The sequence below is a fragment of the Herpailurus yagouaroundi genome, unplaced genomic scaffold, assembly GCF_014898765.1.
Source record: "Herpailurus yagouaroundi ecotype Mexico unplaced genomic scaffold, PumYag 253, whole genome shotgun sequence".
In the NCBI taxonomy this organism is placed as follows: domain Eukaryota; kingdom Metazoa; phylum Chordata; class Mammalia; order Carnivora; family Felidae; genus Herpailurus; species Herpailurus yagouaroundi.
The window spans coordinates 3,370,380-3,393,927 of record NW_024412470.1 but is presented as its reverse complement, the minus strand read 5'-3'; the positions used below and the strand labels follow the sequence as shown (position 1 = coordinate 3,393,927).

The 23,548-nt window shown below is 38.3% G+C and overlaps 1 protein-coding gene across 1 annotated transcript in view; it reads right to left on the bottom strand.

Annotated features, from left to right (window-relative positions):
• Positions 1 to 9,051: 9,051 nt before the first annotated feature.
• Positions 9,052 to 23,548, bottom strand: part of LYPLAL1 (lysophospholipase like 1) — a 43,385-nt gene continuing 28,888 nt past the window's right edge. Inside the window, exons 4-5 of the mRNA XM_040460981.1 lie at positions 11,149 to 11,264; positions 9,052 to 10,366 (exon numbers count right to left, since the gene is read on the bottom strand). Of these exons, the coding sequence (XP_040316915.1) occupies positions 10,127 to 10,366; positions 11,149 to 11,264 (356 nt within the window). The 3' untranslated portion in view covers positions 9,052 to 10,126. The remainder of the gene's footprint in view (positions 10,367 to 11,148; positions 11,265 to 23,548) is intronic.

The window sequence follows — 23,548 nt, the reverse complement described above, 5'->3', positions numbered from 1 at the left end:
CAAGAATGCAGCTGGTCTGGCCTCAGAGGCATCTTGGCTCTACATTAAAAAAAAAAAAAAAAAGAAAGAAAAAATGGCGGCTATTCCATTCCACCACCTGCAGCAAAGTCGCTGGCTCAGTGGGGCCCTTGGTTCACAGAGTTTGTCTATAATGCTTGGGGTTGTTTCACTGATGGTTTGGCTAAGCTGAAATCCAATGGTGTCCACTGGGAAGTTGCAACTGTTCAGCCTCAGGGCCAACTGTTCAGAACTGAAAATGGACATGGTCATTTCATTCAGTAGGCAGAACTCAAGGCTGTTCTTATAGCTCTGACAAATACTACCCTTGGTAAAACTCACTATATTTTTACTGATTCTTGGGTCATTGCCATGGCCTGATTATTGGATTGTTACTTAGAAAACTACAGACTGGGGTGCCTGGATGGCTCAGTCGGTAAGTATCCGACTTTGGCTCAGGTCGTGATCTCACAGTTCGTGGGTTTGAGCCCCGTGTTGGGCTCTGTTCTGACTGCTCAAAGCCTGGAGCCTACTTTGGATTCTGTGTCTCCCTCTTTCTCTGCCCCTTTCCCACTCATGCTCTGTCTCTCTCTGTCTCTCAAAAATAAACGTTAAGAAAAAAATTTGAAAAAAAAAAAAAAACAAAAAAAAACCAACTAGAGATTGGAAGATTAAAGACACCCTCTTTGGCACTGCTAATTAAGGAAACAAATAGTGACTGCTAATTGAACCCTCTGGGTCACTCATGTAGATGGACCCATTTTCTGTTGAAACTAACTAGAATTAAGCTGCTGATCGAGTCTGCACTACCCAGACTGCAACTGTTGCTTAGTGGAACCATCATCATACCAGACATGGTAACACATCAACCATTATATTGGGTACACAGTAAAAGATCCTGTTTGAGAAGCATAGGCGGCCATTGCCAAATTTTGAGTCCCAACAAAATGTGACCTGGTTGTCTCTCAGTGAAGGTAACCACGAAGTATGGAGCATTGCCCATACTTGTTTCTAACACATTAATTACACCTGATCCAATTGACCTCTTCTTGGGGTTTATAAGTGGTGGCTCATTGCTATTAACACTTTTTCAGGTTATGTGTTGCTGTTCCAGTCTGATAAGTTTATACTGGCCACACTATTGTGACTTGTGAAACTAATCTGTGTTATACTTTTGGCTTATATTTCTGGACCACATCCAGTCTGACAATGGTGTGCCTTTTATCACAAAACAACTCAACAATGGGCTGATAGGTATTCAACGGGCTTTTCACATTCCCTGCAATTCGCTGGGATCTGGTGCTCTTGAGCATTGAGGGATTCTCCTCAAAAACGGACTCAGAAATGTCTGGCTCTACTTCTTTCACTCTATTCTGATCCACACACCTTAGTAAGGCAGTTTGGTTAATGAATGCAACTGTCCGCAGAAAGGGATCATCTCTTCTCAGAGGTTTTCTCGATTAGAGTCAGAAAGAAAGGGTTGGGTGATTATATAGAGCTCTTTTGAATATTCAAGGATTCTTCCTGATCATTCTTTTTTTTTTTTTAATTTTTTTTTAACGTTTATTTATTTTTGAGACAGAGAGAGACAGAGCATGAATGGGGGAGGGGCAGAGAGAGAGGGAGACACAGAATCTGAAACAGGCTCCAGGCTCTGAGCTGTCAGGACAGAGCCCGATGCGGGGCTCGAACTCACGGACCATGAGATCATGACCTGAGCTGAAGTCGGACGCTTAACCAACCAAGCCACCCAGGCACCCCGATCATTCTTGAGTATGATTCTTTTTCTTTTTCCTAATGACAACCCCAGGTGGGCTTTGTTGGTACACATTCTAGGAGACCGCTCAGCCAAAAGGAGGCAGGGGATTCAAACTTATTTTTGGTTCACAGATATGGATTTATTTGCTGTGTTGATATGGTCTTAGATCAAAAAGATAATCACTAACTCTTTCAGTACAAGTGCTTGCCAAGTCTCCTTACTGTGGGCTATGTGGGCCCAAGTTGTGGGGCACAATGGGTCTCTGTAAGTTTTATAAAATACCCTTGTCCCTCCTGTACCCAATTCTTCTGGGACAAAAGATATGGGTAGGAGGAGGCAACAGCTGGCAAATGGTAGAGTGACAGTTACTGGGTTAGGACATAGTTACATGTTAAGAGAAGGGAAAGCAGCAATTCTGGAAACTGAGAATTCCTCAGACCCCAGAAACTTCTGGGGGAAAAAAGGACAGAAATGATCACTGTCTTTCAGAACCACCTGTGGAGCTTTCCTCAAGATGGAAAATACCCTGGTGTCGTTTTCCCAAAGTGTTATAAGCACCTTAAATTTAATTGACTGCTGGGTCAGCCATCTCTCAACAGAAGACTAAATTTGGTTGCCATTCTTGTTAACATTACTAAGAAGTCTAAGCAAACAGTAGAGGATGGCCCCAGTTCCAAACCCTTCCCTTAACAAAACAAAAACCACTTATCAACACACTTTTCAGTTATATTCCCCACACACATTCCCATAGCCATCACTTAGTCATTCTATGGTATGGGCAAATGCCACCCAGCTGGCGATGTGCACAAATAGCACAGGGTGACCACCTCTGGGCTTCTCTGCAAAAGCAAGGACTAGACTCAATCACTGAACTGCACTTGAAACTGTAAGGCTTACCAGCTGAGCAAGGAGTTCCGCTGGAGACCGTGTCATCTGTGCCCTTGACTAACATTGGTCCCATTTTAGGAGGCCAGATGATTATAAAGTAGGTGTTAACTTGTCTCTCTGGAAGAAATGGTGACTCTTAAACTTTTGTAAGATTTTCAAGTGTTTTAGGAAATACCACAAATGGCTCACATAGATTTCACATGACTATCGAGATCTCTCCAAAATTAAACTATTCTTTAAAAAAAATTTTTTTTAATGTTTATTTATTTCTGAGAGTGGGGGGAGCAGAGAGAGGGAGACAAAAAATCCAAAGCAGGCTCCAGGCTCTGAGCTGTCAGCACAGAGCCCAATGGACCAGAGATCATGACCTGAGCCAAAGTCGGAAGCTTAACTGACTGAGCCACCCACATGCCCCAAGCTATTCTTGTTCCGGGTTGGGGGGTGGGGTGGGGAAAGCTTTCTACAGAGGATAATTGATTGTTATTTATGTATAGCCTAAGGGCTATCATCTCTACAATGGGAATCATCCAATTAGAAAAGCTGGTAAAATTTTTTGCCTGTCTTTAGCTAAAATGATCAATGATATTCCTCCTTTTCCTGGAAACATTCAGTACCAACTCAAATCATGGCCATGGGGTTGTGGAGGACACATTGTCCTAGGTGGTGTCCTTGTAGGCCAAGGCGGAGTCAATGTAATTGCTCATACATCCTGTGACGCCTGGATTAATGTTAATGGCCAAGTGGGAAGGTCAATGCAGAAACTTAAGGAGGACAGCTGGCCTCTTAAGGTAAACCCTTAATGGTCCATGGGATTTGTTCAGGTAGATGGGACCAGAAACTTGGGGTGCACACTTGAGTTCAGTGCTACTGGGTGGTCTCATTCTGGTGCTTATAATCCTGTTCATAGTTGTCTTAATTCAGTGTTGTATGGAACAAATTGAACTGATTTGGTTGCAGCTAAATGGCAGAAGTTAACAAATATGACAGAGATATCACATGCATGGGTTTGCACCTTACCTTCAGTGTAGGAATATGCTAAGGCTACTTGAGAGGAGTTTGCATGTGCACATCCACAGAAACATATTTTAATTTTTTTAATTAAAAACATTTTTTTAATGTTTATTCATTTCTGAGAGAGAGAGACAGAGAGAGAGAGTGTACAAGTGGGGGAGGAGCAGAGACAGAGAGAGAAAGACATAAAATCCAAAGCAGGCTCCAGGTTCTGAGCTGTCAGCACAGAGCCCGACATGGGGCTCGAACTCATGAACCATGAGATCATGTTCTGAGACGAAGTCGGAAGCTTAAGCGACTGGGCCACCCAGGCGCCCCCAAAGGGCAAATTGGAAAGTAAAATTATAATCTACGTAACAGCAACAACACGTCTTCCCTCTAAATACAATTCTAACTCTTTGTGTGTTAAGATTACTCAGAGTCAAAGTCTTGTGAACCAACTGTCTTTATATATCTTATAATCTGAATTTTCTTGAGATATTTGCATGCTGTGGGTATTGAAATGTTTGCATGGCTGCGCTAATTCTGTCCTCTCATACCAAAAAATGCCTGTTTTAAAAAAGAAAGTATTTATTCTGAGAGAGGAAGAGAGAGAATGTGAGTGAGTGAGTGAGGGTGCAGAGTGAGAGGGAGAGAGACAGAATCCCAAGCAGGCTCTGTGCTGCTACCAGTACAAAGCCGGATGCAGGGCTTGAACTCAAGAACTGTGCGATCATGACCTGAGCCGAAATCAAGAGTTGGATGCTTACCCAACTGAGCCACCCACGTGCCCCAAGAAATACATATTATATGATAAAGACTTTACTTAAATATATTCTGGCTAAATGGTATCTGGACCGTTTTTTTTTTTTTTTTTCCCCCTATGTGTCAAGTACCATGAATTGTCAGTCTGCTTTATATTTTGTTCTCAGTTCATTTTGTTACACTTCAATTGGAATACTCAGCTTCTTATAAAGAATACATTTAAGTTCCTTATTGTTGATGATGATTTTTCTTATTCAGATTTCAGTTGAGAAAAAATACAATCAATAAACATTTAATTTAAGATCATAAAAATAATAAAGTGCATTATAAAAATTCAAACAGAAGAAATAGAGTAAAAAGTACAAGTCTCCCTTCACTCATATCCTAGCTTTCTCTCTCTTCCCTTGCAAAATTCCAGTCTCCCCAACATGAACATATAGAATTTATTGTGATACTGATTTATGTTTTGTTCTTGTTGCCATTTTTTTTTCTCCCTTGCTTTCAGAAATGTTTACGTGGGTAAAGCAACAGAAGGGTTTGGGATGGGACGTGGAAGGAATGACTGAGTGGTTTCTTTAGGAGGATAAAACCTTAAACCCTGGTGTTTCCAGGCTTAGTATATTTTTTCAGGCTCAAAAATCGGGATTTAAGAGACCACCCACACATGGACAATAGGTATCTCAAGGTCAGTGAGACTGGAGGGCCTCCCTGGGAACATATGCTCATGATAACACAATGGATATCCTATCAGCCCAATGGGTAGGGGACCAGAATTAGACTGGAGATTATCCACATACAATTTTAGATATAACTTCCACGCATAGATCTATTTGTGGAGATGGATTTATAACCATACTAACCAATACTAGTGATACTTTAAATTTGTTTACCTTTACATTTTATTAAGGACTTTTACATATGCTCTATGCTTGATCCTCAGACAACAATTTCACAGAAGAGTATACTATAGCAGAGGCTGAGGCTTATGCCAGAATTATTAAGTGACAGGACAGGTATTCGTAAAAAAAAAATCTGGATTCCTTCCCTTATACTATATTTGGGATGTATACACTTGACATGTATAGGCCTGATGCCTTTTTTGTTTTTTAAATGTTTATTTGTTTTGAGAGAGCAATTGGGGGAGGGGAAGAGAGAGAGGGAGACAGAGAGTCCCAAACATGGGGATTGAATTCACGAATCATGAGATCACAACCTGAGCTAAAATCAAGAGTCAAATGCTTAATGGACTGAGCCACCTAGGTGCCCCAATGCCCTTCTTTATGCCACGTATGTGTGGTACTCTTAGGATAATGCAGCCATGAAGGCTCTAAACACGAGTGATACCGTGTATATTCAAGCCAAGGCCTTGAAAGTTTCAAGGAGGTGAAGGTCATTAAAAGCTTGGGATGATTAAAACCCTGCACAGTCTTCTCTGAAAAGATTTTGGATATTATTAAATTATCAGTATCTCTCTCACCCTCCCTCTTTACATTTAGAGTCGGTAACTTCAAATAAAGAGACTTCTGCCTATGACCACGATGCCTAAGATGGGGCAGATCTATTCTTCGACCTGAAACGACGACACAGTGGAACCATGTGCATGCTCTCAGACACTGGACACTGGCAGCACAGGACAGCTCCTGAAGAAGGAGAATAAACGAGGCGAGGTCTGCAAGGGCCCAGCTTACTGCGTGAAGGGAGCATCCTGGCTGCAGTGGGGGGGAGGGAGACCCCAGTGGAGCCCGCAGAGGAGACAGAGCCAGGACAGCCTGCGTCCGAAGAGGTTGAGGAGCTTACAATTCACAGAGCAGAGCATGAGAGAGCCGCACGGGGAGTGCCACAGACCTGCAGAGCCCCCCCCCCCCCCACGCCCCCTACACCTCACCTCTTCGTGAGTACAAACCATCGGAAGCATGTGAGGGGAGTATGAACCACCAGAAAGGACCAGAAGGAACAATTGCTGGGGCTCACAAAGGGTTGGGAAGTTTGAGTTCCACTAGTCAGAGTGTAAAACCTCAGGATCCGGCAGGTGTCAGCTGGATTACCCAGAATGTACTGCTTGAGTGGTGAGGCAAAATTAGTCCCAGAGAAACGCTGCTCTGAAACCTCCCCAGAAAGGAAGCCTGAAATGATCAAACTGTTTCTAAGTACTTTTCAGGTAATTTAATTGCATTCTGTGACACAGCTCGTATTGATAGAAATGCAAATGGTCTGGCACTTCATGAGGTAGAACTCACCTCATTTGGGAGCTAATAAAGAATCATGAAGCACACTAAGAAGGCAAGAAAATATCATCCTTAATGAAAAGAGAAATTAATTGATAGAAACAAACCAACAAATGACAGAGATGATTGACTCAAGAATATTACAACTATTTTTTAATTATGTCCCATATATTCAAGAAGGTGGAGAATGAGCACATTAAATATAAAATGCAACAAGTAAAAGAAAACAGAACTTCTAGAGATGTGCAGTATCTGAGGTAAAAAATAAAGTGGATAGGATTAATAACAAATGAAGCATTGCAGGACATCAATGAACTCAACAACACAGCAACAGAAACCATCCAAAATGAAATGCAGAGTGAAAGAATGAAAAAAAAAAAAGGAAAACAAAAAAAAAAAACAAAAAAAAAAAAGGAAAAGGGAAGGAAAAAGGAATAAGTATCAGTAAGCCTGAAGTCCCCAAAAAAGAGAAGAGGGAGAGACAAAGATTTGAAAACGCTGTGGCCAAAATGTCTCTAAATTTGATGAAAACTATAAATCCACAGATCTAAAAAACAGAAACTCAACAAACTCCTGACACAAGGAAAATGGAGAAAACAACACCAAAGCGTGTCATAATCAAACTGCTTAAAACTAAAGATAGGGAAAATTATAAATGCAGCCAGGGGAAAAAAGATTAGAAAAACAGCAGAAGGGGCGCCGGGGTGGCTCAGTCGGTTGAGCCTCTGACTTCCACTCAGGTCATGATCTCACAGCTCATGAGTTCCAGCCCTGCATCGGGCTTTGTGCTGACAGCTCAGAGCCTGGAACCTGCTTCGGATGTCTCCCTCTTTCTCTGCCCCTCCTCCACTCACACTGTCTCTGTCTCTCTCTCAAAAATAAATAAACATTAAAAAAATTTTTAAAGAAAAATTTGTACAAGAAATTTTTAAAGAAAAAGATGTACAAAAAAATGCAAACTAGAAGACAGTAATGTAAGATCTTTAAGGTAATGAAAGTAAGGGGCACCTGGGTGGCTCAGTCAATTAAGCATCTGACATCGGGCTCAGGTCACGATCTCACGGTTCATGAGTTTGAGTCACGTGTTGGGCTCTGTGCTGACAGCCCAGAGCCTGGAGCCTGCTTCGGATTCTGTGTCTCCCTCTCTCTGTCCCTCCCCTCTTCTCTCTCTCTCTCTCTCTCTCTCTCAAAAACAAACGTTAAAAAAGATAATAATAAAATGAAAGGAAAAAAAACAAACCACCCTGTCAACCTAGAATTCTATATATCTTTAAAAATCTGTAGGCAAAATAAGACTTTTTCAGCCATACATGGAAAGATTTTATAGTGGCAGACCTGCATTATCATAAATGTTGAAGTATTTCAGGCAGAAGGAAAATGATAGCATATGGAAATCTGAAACCACATTAAGGAATGAAGGGCACTGAAGAAAAGTAAATAAAAAGAATGAAAGAAAGGTAAACCTCTTTAAAGGATAATTTAGTGGAGCTTCCAGCCACTGACATAATACAAGGAAGGAATTTATTCTTTCATCTGAAACAACCAAGAAAAAAAAAAAAGCCAAAATACTGGAAACAAACTTTTTCAAAATACTGGACATCAATCAGGCAGTAAAAGACGGTGCTCTCTGACAGAAAGGGAAGGAAATGAGGTGAGCTTTACAGATGGCCCCAGCTTGTTGCCTTGAGAGAGTTCCCAGGCCACAGAGCTGAGGGGGTGGAGCTTGGAGGACTCCCATGTTGAGAAGCAGAGCTAAGAGTCTGAGTAGATCAGCTTGGTTAGAGTTTGTAAGACAGTGTCCCAGGGAAGAGTACGTTACATGGAAGGAGAACTCCAGAGAACCAGAGATGGTCTACCTGGTTACTTAGAGCACTAATCACCACGTGCATGTGAGGAGAGTATCTGAAATGAAAGAAACACCCAAAAAGATTAGAGGGAACCACAAGGATAAGAAACATGAAGAACCAGACCAATATATATCACAATCAAATTGTTCAAAATCAGTGATAAACTCTTAAAAACAGCAAGAGTAAAAAACCAAAAAATTAGATGTAGAAGAACAAAGATAATAACAACAGATTTCCTGTGTGAAATAAAGTTAGCAAGAAGATAGTGGAACACCATGTTTAAAATACTGAAGAAAAGGGGTGCCTGGGTGGCTCAGTCGGTTAAGCATCCGACTTTGGCTCAGGTCGTGATCTCACAGTTCATGAGTTCAAGCCCTGCGTCGGGCTCTGTGCTGACAGCTTGGAGCCTGGGGCCTGCTTTGGATTCTGTGTCTACTTCTCTCTGCCCCTTCCCAACTTGTGCTCTGTTTCTCTCTCTCTCTCTCTGTCTCTCAAAAATAAACATTAAAAAAAAAAGAGTTAAAATACTGAAGAAAAAAATGTTAAGCCAGAATTTCATACCCAGTGAAAGTATCTTTTCAAAATTAATGCAAAATATAGGCTTTCCTAGACATATAAGCTGAAAGAATCCATTGCCAGCAGATTTGTACCGGAATTATTTAAAGGATGTCCTTCAGGCAGAATGAAAAGGATACCAGAAAGACGTTATCAGCACAAAATAACTGCAGAGCACTGGAAGTGGTAACTACACAGGTATACATATAAGATTTTTTCGTCATTATTTGATTTAAAGGAAAGCTGACTTTAAATAAGAGAGTAGTAATGTGTTGTGAGATTTATGGTACATGCTATTTATAAGTAAAGTGTGAAAAATAGCATAAAGACCAGGAAGGGGAAAATGGAAGGTTCTTGTACTAAGTGTGAGGTGTTTATAATAAACTTGTAGGTACACTGTCAAGAGATAAACGAAATCTCCAGGCCTAGAAGGTTTCACTAGAGAATTTCATCAAAAATTTAAAGTAAAAATTAATGCCAATTCTATACAATTTCTCCCCAAAAAAAAACAGAAGAGGAGAAAACACCTCCCAATTCATTTTACGAGGTCAGTATTACCCTAATACCAAAACCAGACCAAAAAATGTACAAAACAAATTGAATAGCAAAACTTCAAGCCAATAACCTTCATGAATACAGATAAAACAGTAACACAAAATATGCTCTCTGGCCACAATGGATTTAAATCAGGAATCAATAATAAACACATCTAAAATATTCCTGAATATTTGGAAACAAAATAGGACACTTGTAAATAAAATGCCATGTCAAGCCTTTTCATGTTTTCTCATTGCTCTTACTTAAACCAACTTTACATTATTTTTAAAATTTAATCATTTAACTACTTAAAAGGTCTCCAAATATTTACAAATGTATCTGAAAAATAACACACAGATGTCTGTCTAAATTAATATTTACCATGAATAAGATGATGCTACTCTTTGTGGTGCTAAGCATTTCAATAACCAGTAAATAAGTCAGTAAACTTGGTATTGTTTACTGATAATACTATTTTAATTATCACTTACCAAAGTATAATTTGGCAGTAAAAACCACTTTTCACAAAGACATTACAGGTAGGTCAACAAATCAATCTTGATTCATTCATTTTGCTTCTCCATTTCTCCTGGAAGCTTTTGAAGTATCCATGACTTCAGTTTTTCTAGCTCAGCTTTGCTTAGCTCATGGTAAACACCTGGGAGACTATGAAACTTCGTGCTCACTCTTAGGGACTTTAACACGGAGTTTGTCTCTTCACCCCAAGAATGAGGAACTAACTCATCTGCAGTGCCGTGACACTGGAATAATTCAGGGAGTACACCGTCACTTTCCTGAAGAGCCTGAAGAACAGGATGTACAAATGGAAAAGTTTAAGAAATTCATTGATGAACATCATTCTTGGAAATCAGACGGGGCAGAAAACTTCCAATATTTAAAGGGAAAAGAGGCAGTGGTGGTGTGGTCTAAGGTGCACACTGGTGGTCCTGGACTGGGGACTCAGCTAGTTGCTGGCACCAAGTGAGCTATGGTTGTACGTGACCAGCGCTGACTCCATACAGGACCGTCTCAAACACAGTCGAAGCATTTCCTGAAGAAACCGTGTGACTCCGTAAGACAAACTTCTTTACATAGAGAGTGGAGAGAGGGAGGAATGCAGGCACCATCAAGAGAAAAATTACATTCTAGTTTTTTTCATTTCTGTATCTGCTGTTTCTAATTCTGGTATGAAGTTACAACACTATAGTATCGCTTCGTATATTAGCATATTGCTATGAGACAGGTGTCGGGGAATGTAATTGGTCATTTGTTTCGATTATGTTCATGACATAAAAAAACAAGCCTGGCTATAATCATCTCTATTTTTATTATGTGTAAGGGATACATATGATTTTTATCCTTTCCTCTTGGACATCATGCTTAATAATATTCTTTCTATGGTATTTCCTGAACATTAATGACCAGCTGGAATTAATATTCATTATGACTAATTGGGGATGGATTCCCAGGAGTGCTCTGTGCATCGACTGCAATTGCTTCATGATCAATTTTGTTTTAGTTTCAATGTGTGATTATTTCACGCTTTTTTTTTGGTTTTGTTTTGTTTTTAAAATCTGGAACTTACCTGGTACACAGCAGATGTTTTATTCAGAAAACTAGAAAGAGCAAATACTCCTGCCACATCTTGATGATTTCTGTACACTAAATGCATTGCCATGCACCCTCCCATAGAAAATCCTCCTAAAAGAAGCAAAAATTCACTTAATCAGAAAAAGCCAGAATATATGCAACAATAATTCAGAACAAGATACATCTGGGCCAATATTCCATGCATGTTTTAAAATATTTGGAGACACAGTGCGAAAAAGAAATTTAGTCTACTTTAGATCTCATTAAAAAAAGGACCTGCAATGCGTAAACGACACGGGCTCATCTGTCATCACTGGTAAGGAGACTTGTTATAAAAAGAGCTGGAATTAAACAAAGAAATCATGTTCAACGAGTAAAAATATTTACCATAGTTCAAAATATGAGTCATAGTACAAGTGTTATTTGTTTAAACATCTAGTGTCTACTTATATTTTGCTTATACTTGTGTTATAGGAGTCCTCACTGCAACTAGAATTAATAACATGCATCTTTCTGTCGTTCTTGCCAAGCTCTGAGCCCCATGAGGAGTTAAATTTCCAGTGTCTGCCATATAATAGATGCTTAGCGATTTTTTAGGGAGGACGATCAAAAATCTGGTGAGCCAGTTAAAACATCTCTAAATTACAATATCCTTTTGGAAACTGATTTGTGATGGTATAATTAAAAATGTACTCACCTATATAAACTTTCTCAAAGTTAAAAAAAAATTTACTCACTTAACAAACTTTTATTGTCTTTTATGTGCCAAACACTGTGCTAGTCACTGGAGATATGCAGTCTAAAATACACAGTCCTGTGCTCCCTTCGGTAGCACATATATGAAAATACATGGGCCCTTCTCCTCAAGGGGGCACCAGAGACGTCACAGGATATGGAGACAGGTACGTGACCTGGTGACCCAACTTCAGGGGAGAGACCAGGGATGCTAGTCCCCAGTTTGAGTGAGACTTAAAGGGCATCTTATTTACATTTTGTGAGAAATAAATATAGAAAGTGAATCACACAGCCACACTCTTATGGAAATACAAGAATATACACTGGTGCAGAATCCGGATCTCGCTTCCAGCCTCCTGCTTTATTTCACTTAACAAAGTGTAAAGCTGAGTCCTTAGAGACTATAAATTTGAATTTACCACAATCTACTTTTACAGATGAAGGAACGGAGGCCCAAGACCAGGTGACCTGCTTAAGGATGCACCCCTAATTTTAGTTGTAAACCAGGACTTTTGGAATCTAGATTGCTTGCAACAGACTTTAATGTGCTCTCTACTATCTTCTGGTATTTATTAGAATAGAATGGCTTTTAAATTTTATTTATGTATTTTTATATTTTATTTATTTACTTAATAATATTTAATAGTATTATCGGGCCAACAGACAGTATCATTTTGGACCCAGGATACAATGTGTGAGTGACGATTACGAGGCTTGCAAAGTCTAGATTTTTGAGAAGCACATAATATGTAAATAATTACAGTGTATGATAAATATTACATCTGTGGTTTTCAACATACCAGAGGGAAATAATAGGGTCTCGTCAGTAGCAGAAGTGCACCATGGATGAGAACCACTTGAAAGGCTCTTTCAAAATAGCCCCCACACCAGCCACAGATGCAGATATGGTTAATTAGAGATCACAAATGGGCTTGGCAGGGGCAGAGGCAGCACGCACATCTTAAAATCGACTGTGAAAGTTGCATATGTGCCTCAAATTCCCAAAAAGGTTAAAAACCACTGGGTTCCGGGGTGCCTGGGTGGCTCAGACAGTTAAGCATCTGACTCCTGATTTTGGCTCAGGTCCTGATCTCATAGTTCACGAGTTCAGGCAGAGTTGGGCTCTGCACTGACAGTGCAGAGCCTGCTTGGGATTCTCTCTCCCTCTCGCTCTGCCCCTCTCCTGTGGGCGTGTTCTCTCTCTCTCTCTCTCTCAAAATAAATAAACGTAGAAAAACAACACTGAGCTCCATTACCTACGAACGTGCACATTAATGAACCTTTGCCATGCTCCACGTGGATATGAAGACCTTACCACAGACAAGACTAGCGTTTCTGGTGAACATTCACTGTTAAGTAAGCAGAAAGAATTCTAAACTTCCTGGGTTGTGCCACCGTTCTAGTTACAGATTTGTCTTTGCTTCTCAAGATTTTCTATGTAATACAGTACGTGGGTTATAAAGCAAATGCTTCTTGAAATACAACTGCTATCACGTTTTCATTTATTAAATATAAATTAGGTCTCTAGATTGGGCTTCATTAAGCATTTGCATATTACAGATTGAAAAACTGGTGGTGCAATCTTTGAGGGTAAGAAACAGTTCTTTCTTCCAGCATCACGTGGTGCTTGCGAGCTCATGAGGGAGCTCAGCAAAGTGTCTCCACCGTCTGGTGCACACGTGCTGACAAGCTGGCCTCCCCACTGCACGTGCCCCCATGGTGAGTACAGTGGCTGCTACATAGTGACAACTCAATAAAGTCTGTTCAGTTAGAAACCATGTATTACCGGGTGAAAATAATACAAAGTTTACACACACGTCTCTTAAATTTATCGTATTTAAAAATTTGTTTTTAATGTTTTTATTTATTTTTGAGACAGAGAGAGACAGAGCATGAGCAGGGGAGGAGCAGAGAGAGAGAGGGAGACACAGAATCCGAAGCAGGCTCCAGGCTCTGAGCTGCCAGCACAGAGCCCGACGCGGGGCTCGAACCCACAGACCGCGAGATCATGACCTGAGCTGAAGTCGGACGTTTAATCGACTGAGGCACCCAGGTGCCCCAAATTTATCGTATTTAAAAGGACATGATGCATTTTCTAATTCAAAGTCTGGTGGGAGAGGACCACGTGGAAGTAAAGGAAACTGAGTTCTAATCCTACCAGTGACACTCTCGCCGAGTGTCTTTGGGTAAATTATTTAAAACCCAGGATCTCACTTCCAATAAGATTAGATAATTGCACTAGATGATCTCTAGGGTCTCCACCAAGTTTTTAAATCTATAATATATAAATGCTTCATAATCACGTGTAAAAGTCGAAACAGCAAGGACTTTCAAAGTTTACAGAGCTTCTGTAAAAACAGACGCCTACTTTAAGTTTGAGAGTAAGAATCCGTATCTTCCAGAACACAATTTCAGCCTTGTGTAAAGTTCACAGAACCAGTCTTAGCAAATGCATTCTTTGCTTCATCCCTTCAGATGCCCCCCTTTCTCCAATTTACTTATAAAATGAAATTCAAGGTTGCTTATAATCAAACCCACTCTTAACAATAAAACTGCATCTCTAAAATGAGGGCGGAATGTGAGGGAGGCGAGATGGGGCTGCTGGAAGAATGAGAGATCAAGAACAAAAGAGGAGGGACACAGACCGTGGTATGGGGGAGCAGCGGCAATCAGGGGAATGACTCGACTTCCAACTGCTCCCCCGTAGCAAGACAGCATTCTTTAACAGAAGCGATCATGCCAAATCATACTAGAAACTTTTCCTAGCACTGAACTCCTGGGTGGAATTTGTCAAGTAGGTCTTTATTGGACATAAAACTCAAAACCAGACATTTTACATACAGCCACTTCTGCTCTTGATTCTTTTATAAAAAGTCCGGGACGTAAAGAAAACATTCAGTAGTCTAATAAGGTTCATGTGAACAGGGTTTTGTGTCTGTTTTATTCACTGATGTACCCTCCCTATGCTTAGAACAGTGCCTGGCACATAGTAGGCACTTAAATATTTTATCAAATCAGTGAATAAATGTAATTGTAGTCCTATAAGAATATTTCTGTAAGGGGACAAATTTATATCATCAGGAAATGTAGCTATCTGGTGATCGGACTTGAATATACAAGTAAAGCTTAGAAAATGCAGGAGTGAATTGTTAGTGCGCCCCAGGCTAATGATTCCTAAATCTGGCTCCTTGAAAACAGAGATTCCCAGACTCAGCCCTAGACCCACTACCGCAATCTCAAAGCCTATTTCCAATTTTTAAAAGCTCTTATACCCATAAATCAAATGTATGAGAATCACAGTCTTAGAAAAAAATCAATAGCTGTAAGGCAGACAATTCAGCCTTAGGTAAAATGGGTAAGAACAGAAAGTGAAAATATGGCCATGATTTACAAGAAATCCCTATGTTATAGATACCAAGGCTGTAGGAACAAAGTTTTTATTTTTTGGAGTAATCCAAGAGGTTGAATTATATTTTTGCCAACTGTACCTAAGGAACATATTAAATGTGACCAGCGTGACTAAGGAACTAAATGTTTACTTTTATTTAATTTTAACTAGTTTAAATTTAAGTTTAAATAGTCACATGTGGCTAAGGACTATCATATTGGACAATGAAGTTCTAGGTAATCTCAGCTGCACCAACAATTGAAAAAAGCTTCAAAATTCATAAATGGAGCAAAAAGAAAATATTTCATAAAAAATATTGAGGCTAGGATCATTAAATGTGAACTTTTAATATGATAAAGATTTAAAAATCACATCACAAGAGGAGTGCTTGCGTGGCTCAATCGGTTAAGAGTCCAACTTCAGCTCAGGTCATGATCTCATGGTTTGTGAGTTCAAGCCCCGCATTAGGCTCTGTGCTGACAGGTTGGGCCTGGAGCCTGCTTCGGATTCTGTGTCTCCCTCTCTCTCTGCCCTTCCCCTGCTCACACCTCTGTCTCTGTGTCTCAAAAAATGAATAAACATTAAAAAAAAACCTTTTTTGATAACAAAAATCACATCACAAGATAGAATTTGAACATAAGCAAAAACAACTTTATTGAAAAAATTTTATAGATTAAATTCCCCCCTCCATCATTTCATTTTTATTGATCAGAGAAACCTAATTACTTTGTGTGGTTTCAGAGCCCCCTAGATGAAACCAGTCTAGTAAGAATAAAACCAAAAGTAAGAAAGAAAACATTTTCTCACCTATATCATTATGAAGAAATATAAATGCATCCTGCAGACATTTAACCTCATGTTTAATACTCATAATTTACAATGAAAATAAATGTACTCATTGAAATCTTATTATTTAAAGATTTAATCTAAGTCCTTTACCCAATTATAATCTTGTGAGGTAATCTGCAATTTCTCACCAGCCATCTTTGACAATACAATCACCTTTAGCATCACATTTTACTATGAAAAGGGACTTTGTGTATTTTTTCCTAATAGAAGGAAATTTAACACAAAAGACTAGTTATTTGAATTCAATTTCCATCTAAATGACTAAAATGCAATATAAAATATACTGTTCAATAAGTAAATACCAAATAGTAAACTCATTGTAGGTAATGGTTATAATGTATATTTATAGTTGCTGGCAAGGTATTAAAACGTCAAGAGTTAACATTTCAACATACATTTAAGATTAACAAGCTGAATAAAACATGTAAAAAAAACAATAAACCTAGCTTTTATGAACTCTTTAAATAAAATAAAACAGAAACAATGTATAAAAAACTATACTGGGAAAACTAGTCTATCTGAAAACAAAATCCAGAGGAAAAAAATACTTATAATTCAAGTTTACCATCAATTGAATAGGATTTTTAAAATGTAATAAAATCTACCCTCCCTACAAATTTCAACAATTCTTCCATTTAAACTTATGTATTATAGTAATTCAGACTGAGCTATGATAACGTCTCAAAGAATTGGGGAATATATATTTATTTGTAATTTTCCTCCAATATAAAATTTACAGGGTAAACAGAATACTTATCATCTTCCATAAAAAGCTGTTAGAACAGCAGTTACAAGCCTTTAAAGTTCTAATTGTTGTTGAAGAAACACAAGTTGTTTAATTAAGACACATATATGCTAAAAGAAAATAGAAAACTGCTATCATTCTCCAAGTGTTAGGTCAAGAAAGAGCTTCAGAAGAAACTTGTAGAAGGTCAGCCCAAAGGGAGCCTATAAATTCTGGTGCTAATCTTCATCTTGGTAATTCCAATTATCCCTTCATTTTTATTTTAAATATTGTAAAATTAATACATTGATATATACCCAGTATACAAAGTGTTTTCACCCTACAGACAGAAATGAGTCATCCAAAGTTTCATTCTTCATACATAATTTTAACATGTTTTTAAAAATTCACTTAACAGTTAAACCCTCTACATGTACCATTTTTTGTACCTTGCTTTTTCTTTCATATCATACTGACTTGAAAGTCTTTCAACAGAATTATAAAATCCGTAATTTTATTAATTGAACACATACTTACAAAGTTCCTTCTATGTGTACATATAGCATTTAATAGTTACATAATATTCAACTATATTAATAGACCATAATTCCCTTAACCATTTCCCTCATGGTTGGCATTTAAAACATCCATGTAAATGACTCAGGTGTAATTTCAGGAGCACTTGATTCTCCCTGCTCCATAATTCTGACAGTATGCTCATATTATCAAAATTCTTATAATCTGGTTATATCAGTTTTTAGGTTCTATACATCCTAGATCGAAGTTAAACCTAAATTTTGTCAGTTTTGTCTTAACAAATTATCACCACCTAGTGGCCAGAAAAGGGATCCCATCCTAGTACAAAAGGAACCAAGTCAAAGGGTCTGGGTTCTAGTCCCAACTCAATATTATGTTAGCTAGTAACCTGTTTGATTTTTAGTTTAACATCTGAAATGAGAATAATAATTTCCTGTTCTACCTATCACAAGGCTCAAAAGAGATATTGTGCATGAAAACAACCTCATAATTTAAACACTATCTAAAAATAAAACATTATGATGTATAGTAACAGCAATTTAAAAACTGTCAAGTGCAATATAAATGCCAACAATTTTAGTAGTATTACTACTATATACACTTTTAAAGCACAACAGTACACATGGGAAAAATTTTATACCTTTCTCCATTTTGATTTCTCACATAATACAGAAACATAGGAAATGAGTTTTAAGACAGATAGTAACAGAGATACGGATGTTAATAAAATAAGATGTTAATATGTTAATAAAATAAGAATTAGGATGATCTAGCATTACTAATAATTTTCTCAGCATAGAAGATTTGATCCCAGGGCTTATTAATAACTCTCTTGTCAAAAATCAGAAAGTGATTTAAAGTCACTGTTCTGCTGCCTTTCTCCTAACTTTTGTCATACCCTCTGTGGAATCATGTGTGGTATAAATATATAAAATCAAATAAATAACTACGTTTTTAAAGTTTATTTATTTATTTTTGAGGGGGAGAGAGAGAGAGAGCGAGCGTGCCAGAGTTCGTGAGCGAGCATGGGGGAGGGGCAGAGAGAGACTGGGAGAGAGAATCTGGAGCAGACTCTGCCCTAGTATGGGGTCTGCTCAGGATTCCCTCTCTCTCTCTCTCTCTCTCTCTCTCTCCCCTCTCAGCATTCCCGTGCTCTTTCTCTAAGATAAAAATAAAATAAAAAGAAAGCAATATATTTCCACTGATGACTAGAAAACCAAGATTTTGCTTTCATAACTAACATTTGCACTTGACTATAATGTCCTCGAGTATAATCTTACTCATCTTCATGTTCCCTAAATCCTGAAACTGTGTGTTAGTCGCCATCATTCCCTTGCATCTGTTGCTGTTCTCCTGGCCTTCAGACTGGCCAACCATCTATGGCGTTATCAGCATAAGCCTTCTGAAATGTACACTTGATCACATCATTCTCTGCATCTAATCTGATAATCCTAGGGGACTGGATGGCATACTAAACTAGTATTTTCTGAGAGATTCTGATGTGCCCCTTGCTTTCTTTCCCTCTCTGTTTACCAGTCATATTTTAACTCATTGGTTAAAACTCAGTTGGAGCCATCGCTTCTAAGAAGCAGTCCCTAACTCCTCCCAAAAGATTTACTTGTTCTTTCCTCACTGCTCACATTGCACCTTGTATACACTTTTACAATACACTGTATTAGAACACCTTACTTCTGTACCTTCCTCATCAGGCTATAAACGTTTTGATAGTTTTCTCAGTAGTCCAAGACTTAAAATTTTTATTAACAATTTGAAGATCAAATTTAGTATGAGAACTATCATTTTTGACCTGAGCAAACTGGATAGACTAACCCCAAATAGTTGCAAAACATATATTATAAAAGCAATTGTCTTTAACACTAAGCTTAATAAAACACCACTAATTAAAATAAAGCCACAGACACAGAACAGGCTCCCACCCACTCAAATACAGAGAATAGTGTTGTTTTATAAAGCTTACACTGGTTGCAGTTATAATCTCAGAGATAAGGGCTCCAGGAGCACATATTATATGATACTAAGTCAGAAATGTTATCACATGTTAAACAAAATCAATAAGGATAACAATTAAAAATGTTTTACCTATTATCTCCATGTTTTTCCTTTTCAATATTAAAATTTTCTAAATTTTCCTTTTACAATGAATTTTTAAAAATAACCCAACCTCACTGTAGTGCACTGTTTGTGTGTACTAAAAATTGGTCAGAATCTTAAATGCATTTTTCTTTGACTTCCCACGGAATCCCTCCTTCGTTAACATGTTACGAATAGCACTTAAATCTTACTCCACTTAAAATGTACTATCATAGATACTACAAAAGCACAAAAACCAGTTGGAAGTTATTAAGCAGTGACTTCCTTTTAAGTAATGTATGAAAAAGAAAGCAAGAAATCCAGCATGTACACCATTGAGGAGAAAGAAAACAGATGATGGGGAAGAAGTGGTGAGCCGTCTAAAGGTCTCCCAGGGGCGGCCGTGGCCTTAGTAGGGCCTTTCTGCTCTTTGGAGTGACCATGGCATAAAGACTGTTTAATAACAGGAAGAAAACAGTCTCAAAATTACATGTCAGACACATTCCTAAGTATTTTGACTAACTCAACTATCACATCTGTAAGATAGGTATATTATTATCGCCCAAGCACAGAGGTGAAGGAGATCCTATGCCTACAAAGTAGTGAATCTAGGATTAGAAGCTAACCCACGTAAAGAAGACGGCAAACAAAAAAGGGGAGGTATTATGATGAATGTTTTGTCATAGTATAAGAGGTCAAGAATCATGTGTGTTTTGGGGTACATGTAATGTTATAGACTGTTATTGAAGATTTATGTTCACTGACTAGTTAAATAACAATACAGGTAACAAGAACAAAGCACACTGCGTCTGTGCTCTGTGGTCTCTTTCACACTGTAAGCCAAGAAAGAGGCTTTATTGAAGCTAATCAGCTCATCTCAAAAATTCTAAAAAAAATCTTCATTTTCCAGCATTTTGTATTCAAAAAATAATATATAACTATCATATATAACATGTTAATATGGCTTTGTCATAAATTTCAATTTTTTAAATTTTGCAATGTAATAATCTACAAAGCTTCCACAGAGAAATTTTGTTGTTACAGATTCAATGGTGTTTTGATAAAATACTGACCATATTACTGATGGCTTTATAAAAAGACTTTTTTTGTCTGTTTGTTTAAGAGAGAGATAGAGGGCATGAGTGAGGTGAGGGGCAGAGAGAGAGAAAGAGAGAGAGAGGGAGAGAAAATCTTAAGCAGGCTCCACACTCAGCACAGAGCCTGATGTGGGCTTGACCCCACAACCCTTGGGATCAAGAGTGGAATGCTCAACTGAGCCACCTAAAGCCCCTAAATAAGACTATACTTTAACAAGGCTCTCTTGGTACTTTAGAAAATATTAAAATCTCCATGATATGGTAAAAAGCAAACAAAATAAATTCCAGATGAATCAAAGAAGTACAGGGAAAAAATAAATCACATATAGAAAACCAGTAGAAAACCTATTTGAATATTTATCCAAGTTCTAGAGACTTTCTCACACTAAGACATTATTTGGGAAAAAAAAAATCATAAAAGGAAAGAGTAACAGACAACTAAGAAAAGCTTTCCTGTGTTAAAATAAAACAAAAAGAAGTAGATGGAGAATAACAAAATAAGTATGAATTAATTACGACTTTTCATTTACTTATTTTTAGCAAATATTCTTCAAGGCAATATTATTCAGTGATGATGCAGTAAGACGGACATTCTAATAGGAGTGGGAGAAGTACCAACTGGTACAATTTTTTGGTGAAAGGAATTCGAAAATATGTATTAAAAGTCTTAAAAATGTTTAAATTGAATGGGAGAATCATGGTTTTGAAATGAAGTAAACCTCAATTCCAGCTTTTTTTTTTTTTTTTTTACAGTTTATTCATTTATTTCGAGATAGAGTGAAAGCGTGAGTTGGGGAGGGGCAGAGAGAGAGGGAGAGACAGAGAATCCCAAGCAGGCTACGCACTGTCAGTGCAGAGCCCGATCTGGGGCTCGAATGCAGGAACCGCGAGATCATGACCAGGGGCCCAGGTGCCCCAATTCAAAACTCTTATTAGCTCTTTGACCTTACAACAGTCCCCACGGCCTCTTTCCAGAGATGAGTAATACGAAGTAGCTGATGGATGTGGGGAAGGGAAGAGGTGGGGACGGAAGGAGACGAGCAGATGGCAGTTATCGGTCAACATGATAGAATCTTTAGCTCATATACATTGAGTACTAATCAGAATATTTTCTACTTTTTTATGTACGAAGATTTTGCAGTTTTATCTTAAAGCAAATTCTTTTCCTAATCTTTGGTTTTCCCACTGTCATCACATTACTTTGAAATCTCTGGAATCAATCACTTTGGAATCAACTACTGAATTGATCAATTACTGAATTGGTTTCCCCCACACACAACTTCGCATCTGTTCACTTAACCCTCCTGCCAGATTAGTTTTCCTGACACACAGTTCTAACGAGCTGCATGACTCACAGACCTTCTTTGATCATCCCTCACCAATCATCCGCAGAATAAAGGACAGAAGGGGAACCGGAAAGAATTCGAGAGCCTAGAATGAGCCAAGTATTTTACAAACACCAACTCCCAGGAAAACAGATGTTGTATTGTTATTCCCACACAGGTGAGGCAGCAGAAAAGTAGTGTAGGTAATATATGGTGGAAACAAGACAGACGTCACATTTGAACCTGTATCTGTCACTATACCATCCTGCTCTGCAGTCTCTTAGCACAGCCATCAGAGTCAACAAGGCATTTTCCTTGGACAACAGACTTTCTGCTAAAGCCATCTAACGTCCAGACAGATAAAAACAAGCACTACTTTTTCTAGTTCATATCATTCTTTATGCCTAGACCTCCACACTACAATAGATAAAACTATGTGTGCATCTCAAATCTCAAATGCCACTGCTACCTTCCTATTAATTCTTGAATAGCCTCAAGGTATGATCTCTGCTTTCATTTCCTGTCGTACTTAATTACTTAAATCAGCAATTCACTGACCAGGTCATGCCATTCATTATAAATTTCCTAAGCGTTTGCTCTGTGCCAGGAATTGTGATGGGTCCTGGGAAAAAGTAATAAATGCACGTGATCATTCTCTTTGAAGAGCCAGCAGGTACATTGCTTTAGGTCACTTATCACAGGCTTGCTGGCATTACAGTAATCACTGTAAGTACCTAGTGGCTCTTCCAGGTTGTTAACATTTGTGAGACAGATCCTTTTTTATTGATCTGTGTGTCCCTAAGAGCATCTAACATGCCTGGCACACAGTAGGAACTTAGAAAATATTTGCTAAATGATTGAATGACAGACTTTGTCATACATTCCCACATTTTGGATTCTGTTTTGTAACTGTTTTATAATTTACCCCTACACTGAGTTGCGTGCCTTTCCTCATGGTCTTCCCAGCACTCCCATTATGTTTTGAAACAAACTTTGTTTTTGAGAGACAGTGAGTGCAAGTGAGGGAGGCACAGAGAGAGAGGGAGACAGAGGAGCCTAAGCAGGCTCTGTGCTGGGCTCAATCTCAAGAATCACAAGATCATGACCTGAGCCCAACCCGGAGGCTTAACTGACTGACCCACCCAGGTACCCCCTTATGTTTTGTATTTAGATGCTGAAACAGAGGACCAGGAAGGTGATGTTACTGGGCTGGAGGGCTCACTGCTTTTAATTAACAAAAGTGGAAGTTGAAGGCAAGGCAGAAGACAATGGATTTGATTCATCATATTATACTGCTTCTCAACTCAATGACTAGTTCAGTACTTCAATGAACACAAAGGAAGTTTACTAATTTACCAAATTTTGTCCATACAAGATCTCAATGTGCATTTTACGGTTATTTAGAATATGATAGAGCTAATTTGCTTTATAATTTCATCATTAAATGCAAGTCATTTTAAATTGAATAGTTGTATTTGAAAATAAAACTCATTCACCAAAATATATTCTGTACCATCCACATTCTACCCAGCCAATCTCACTTTCCTATGTATTATACAAATAGAGATTTTAATAGTTTATGTATTTGATGATTACAGAAAAAGGAAAGGGCATTAAGTAGAATAAACAGCTTATATGAAGGTATATAT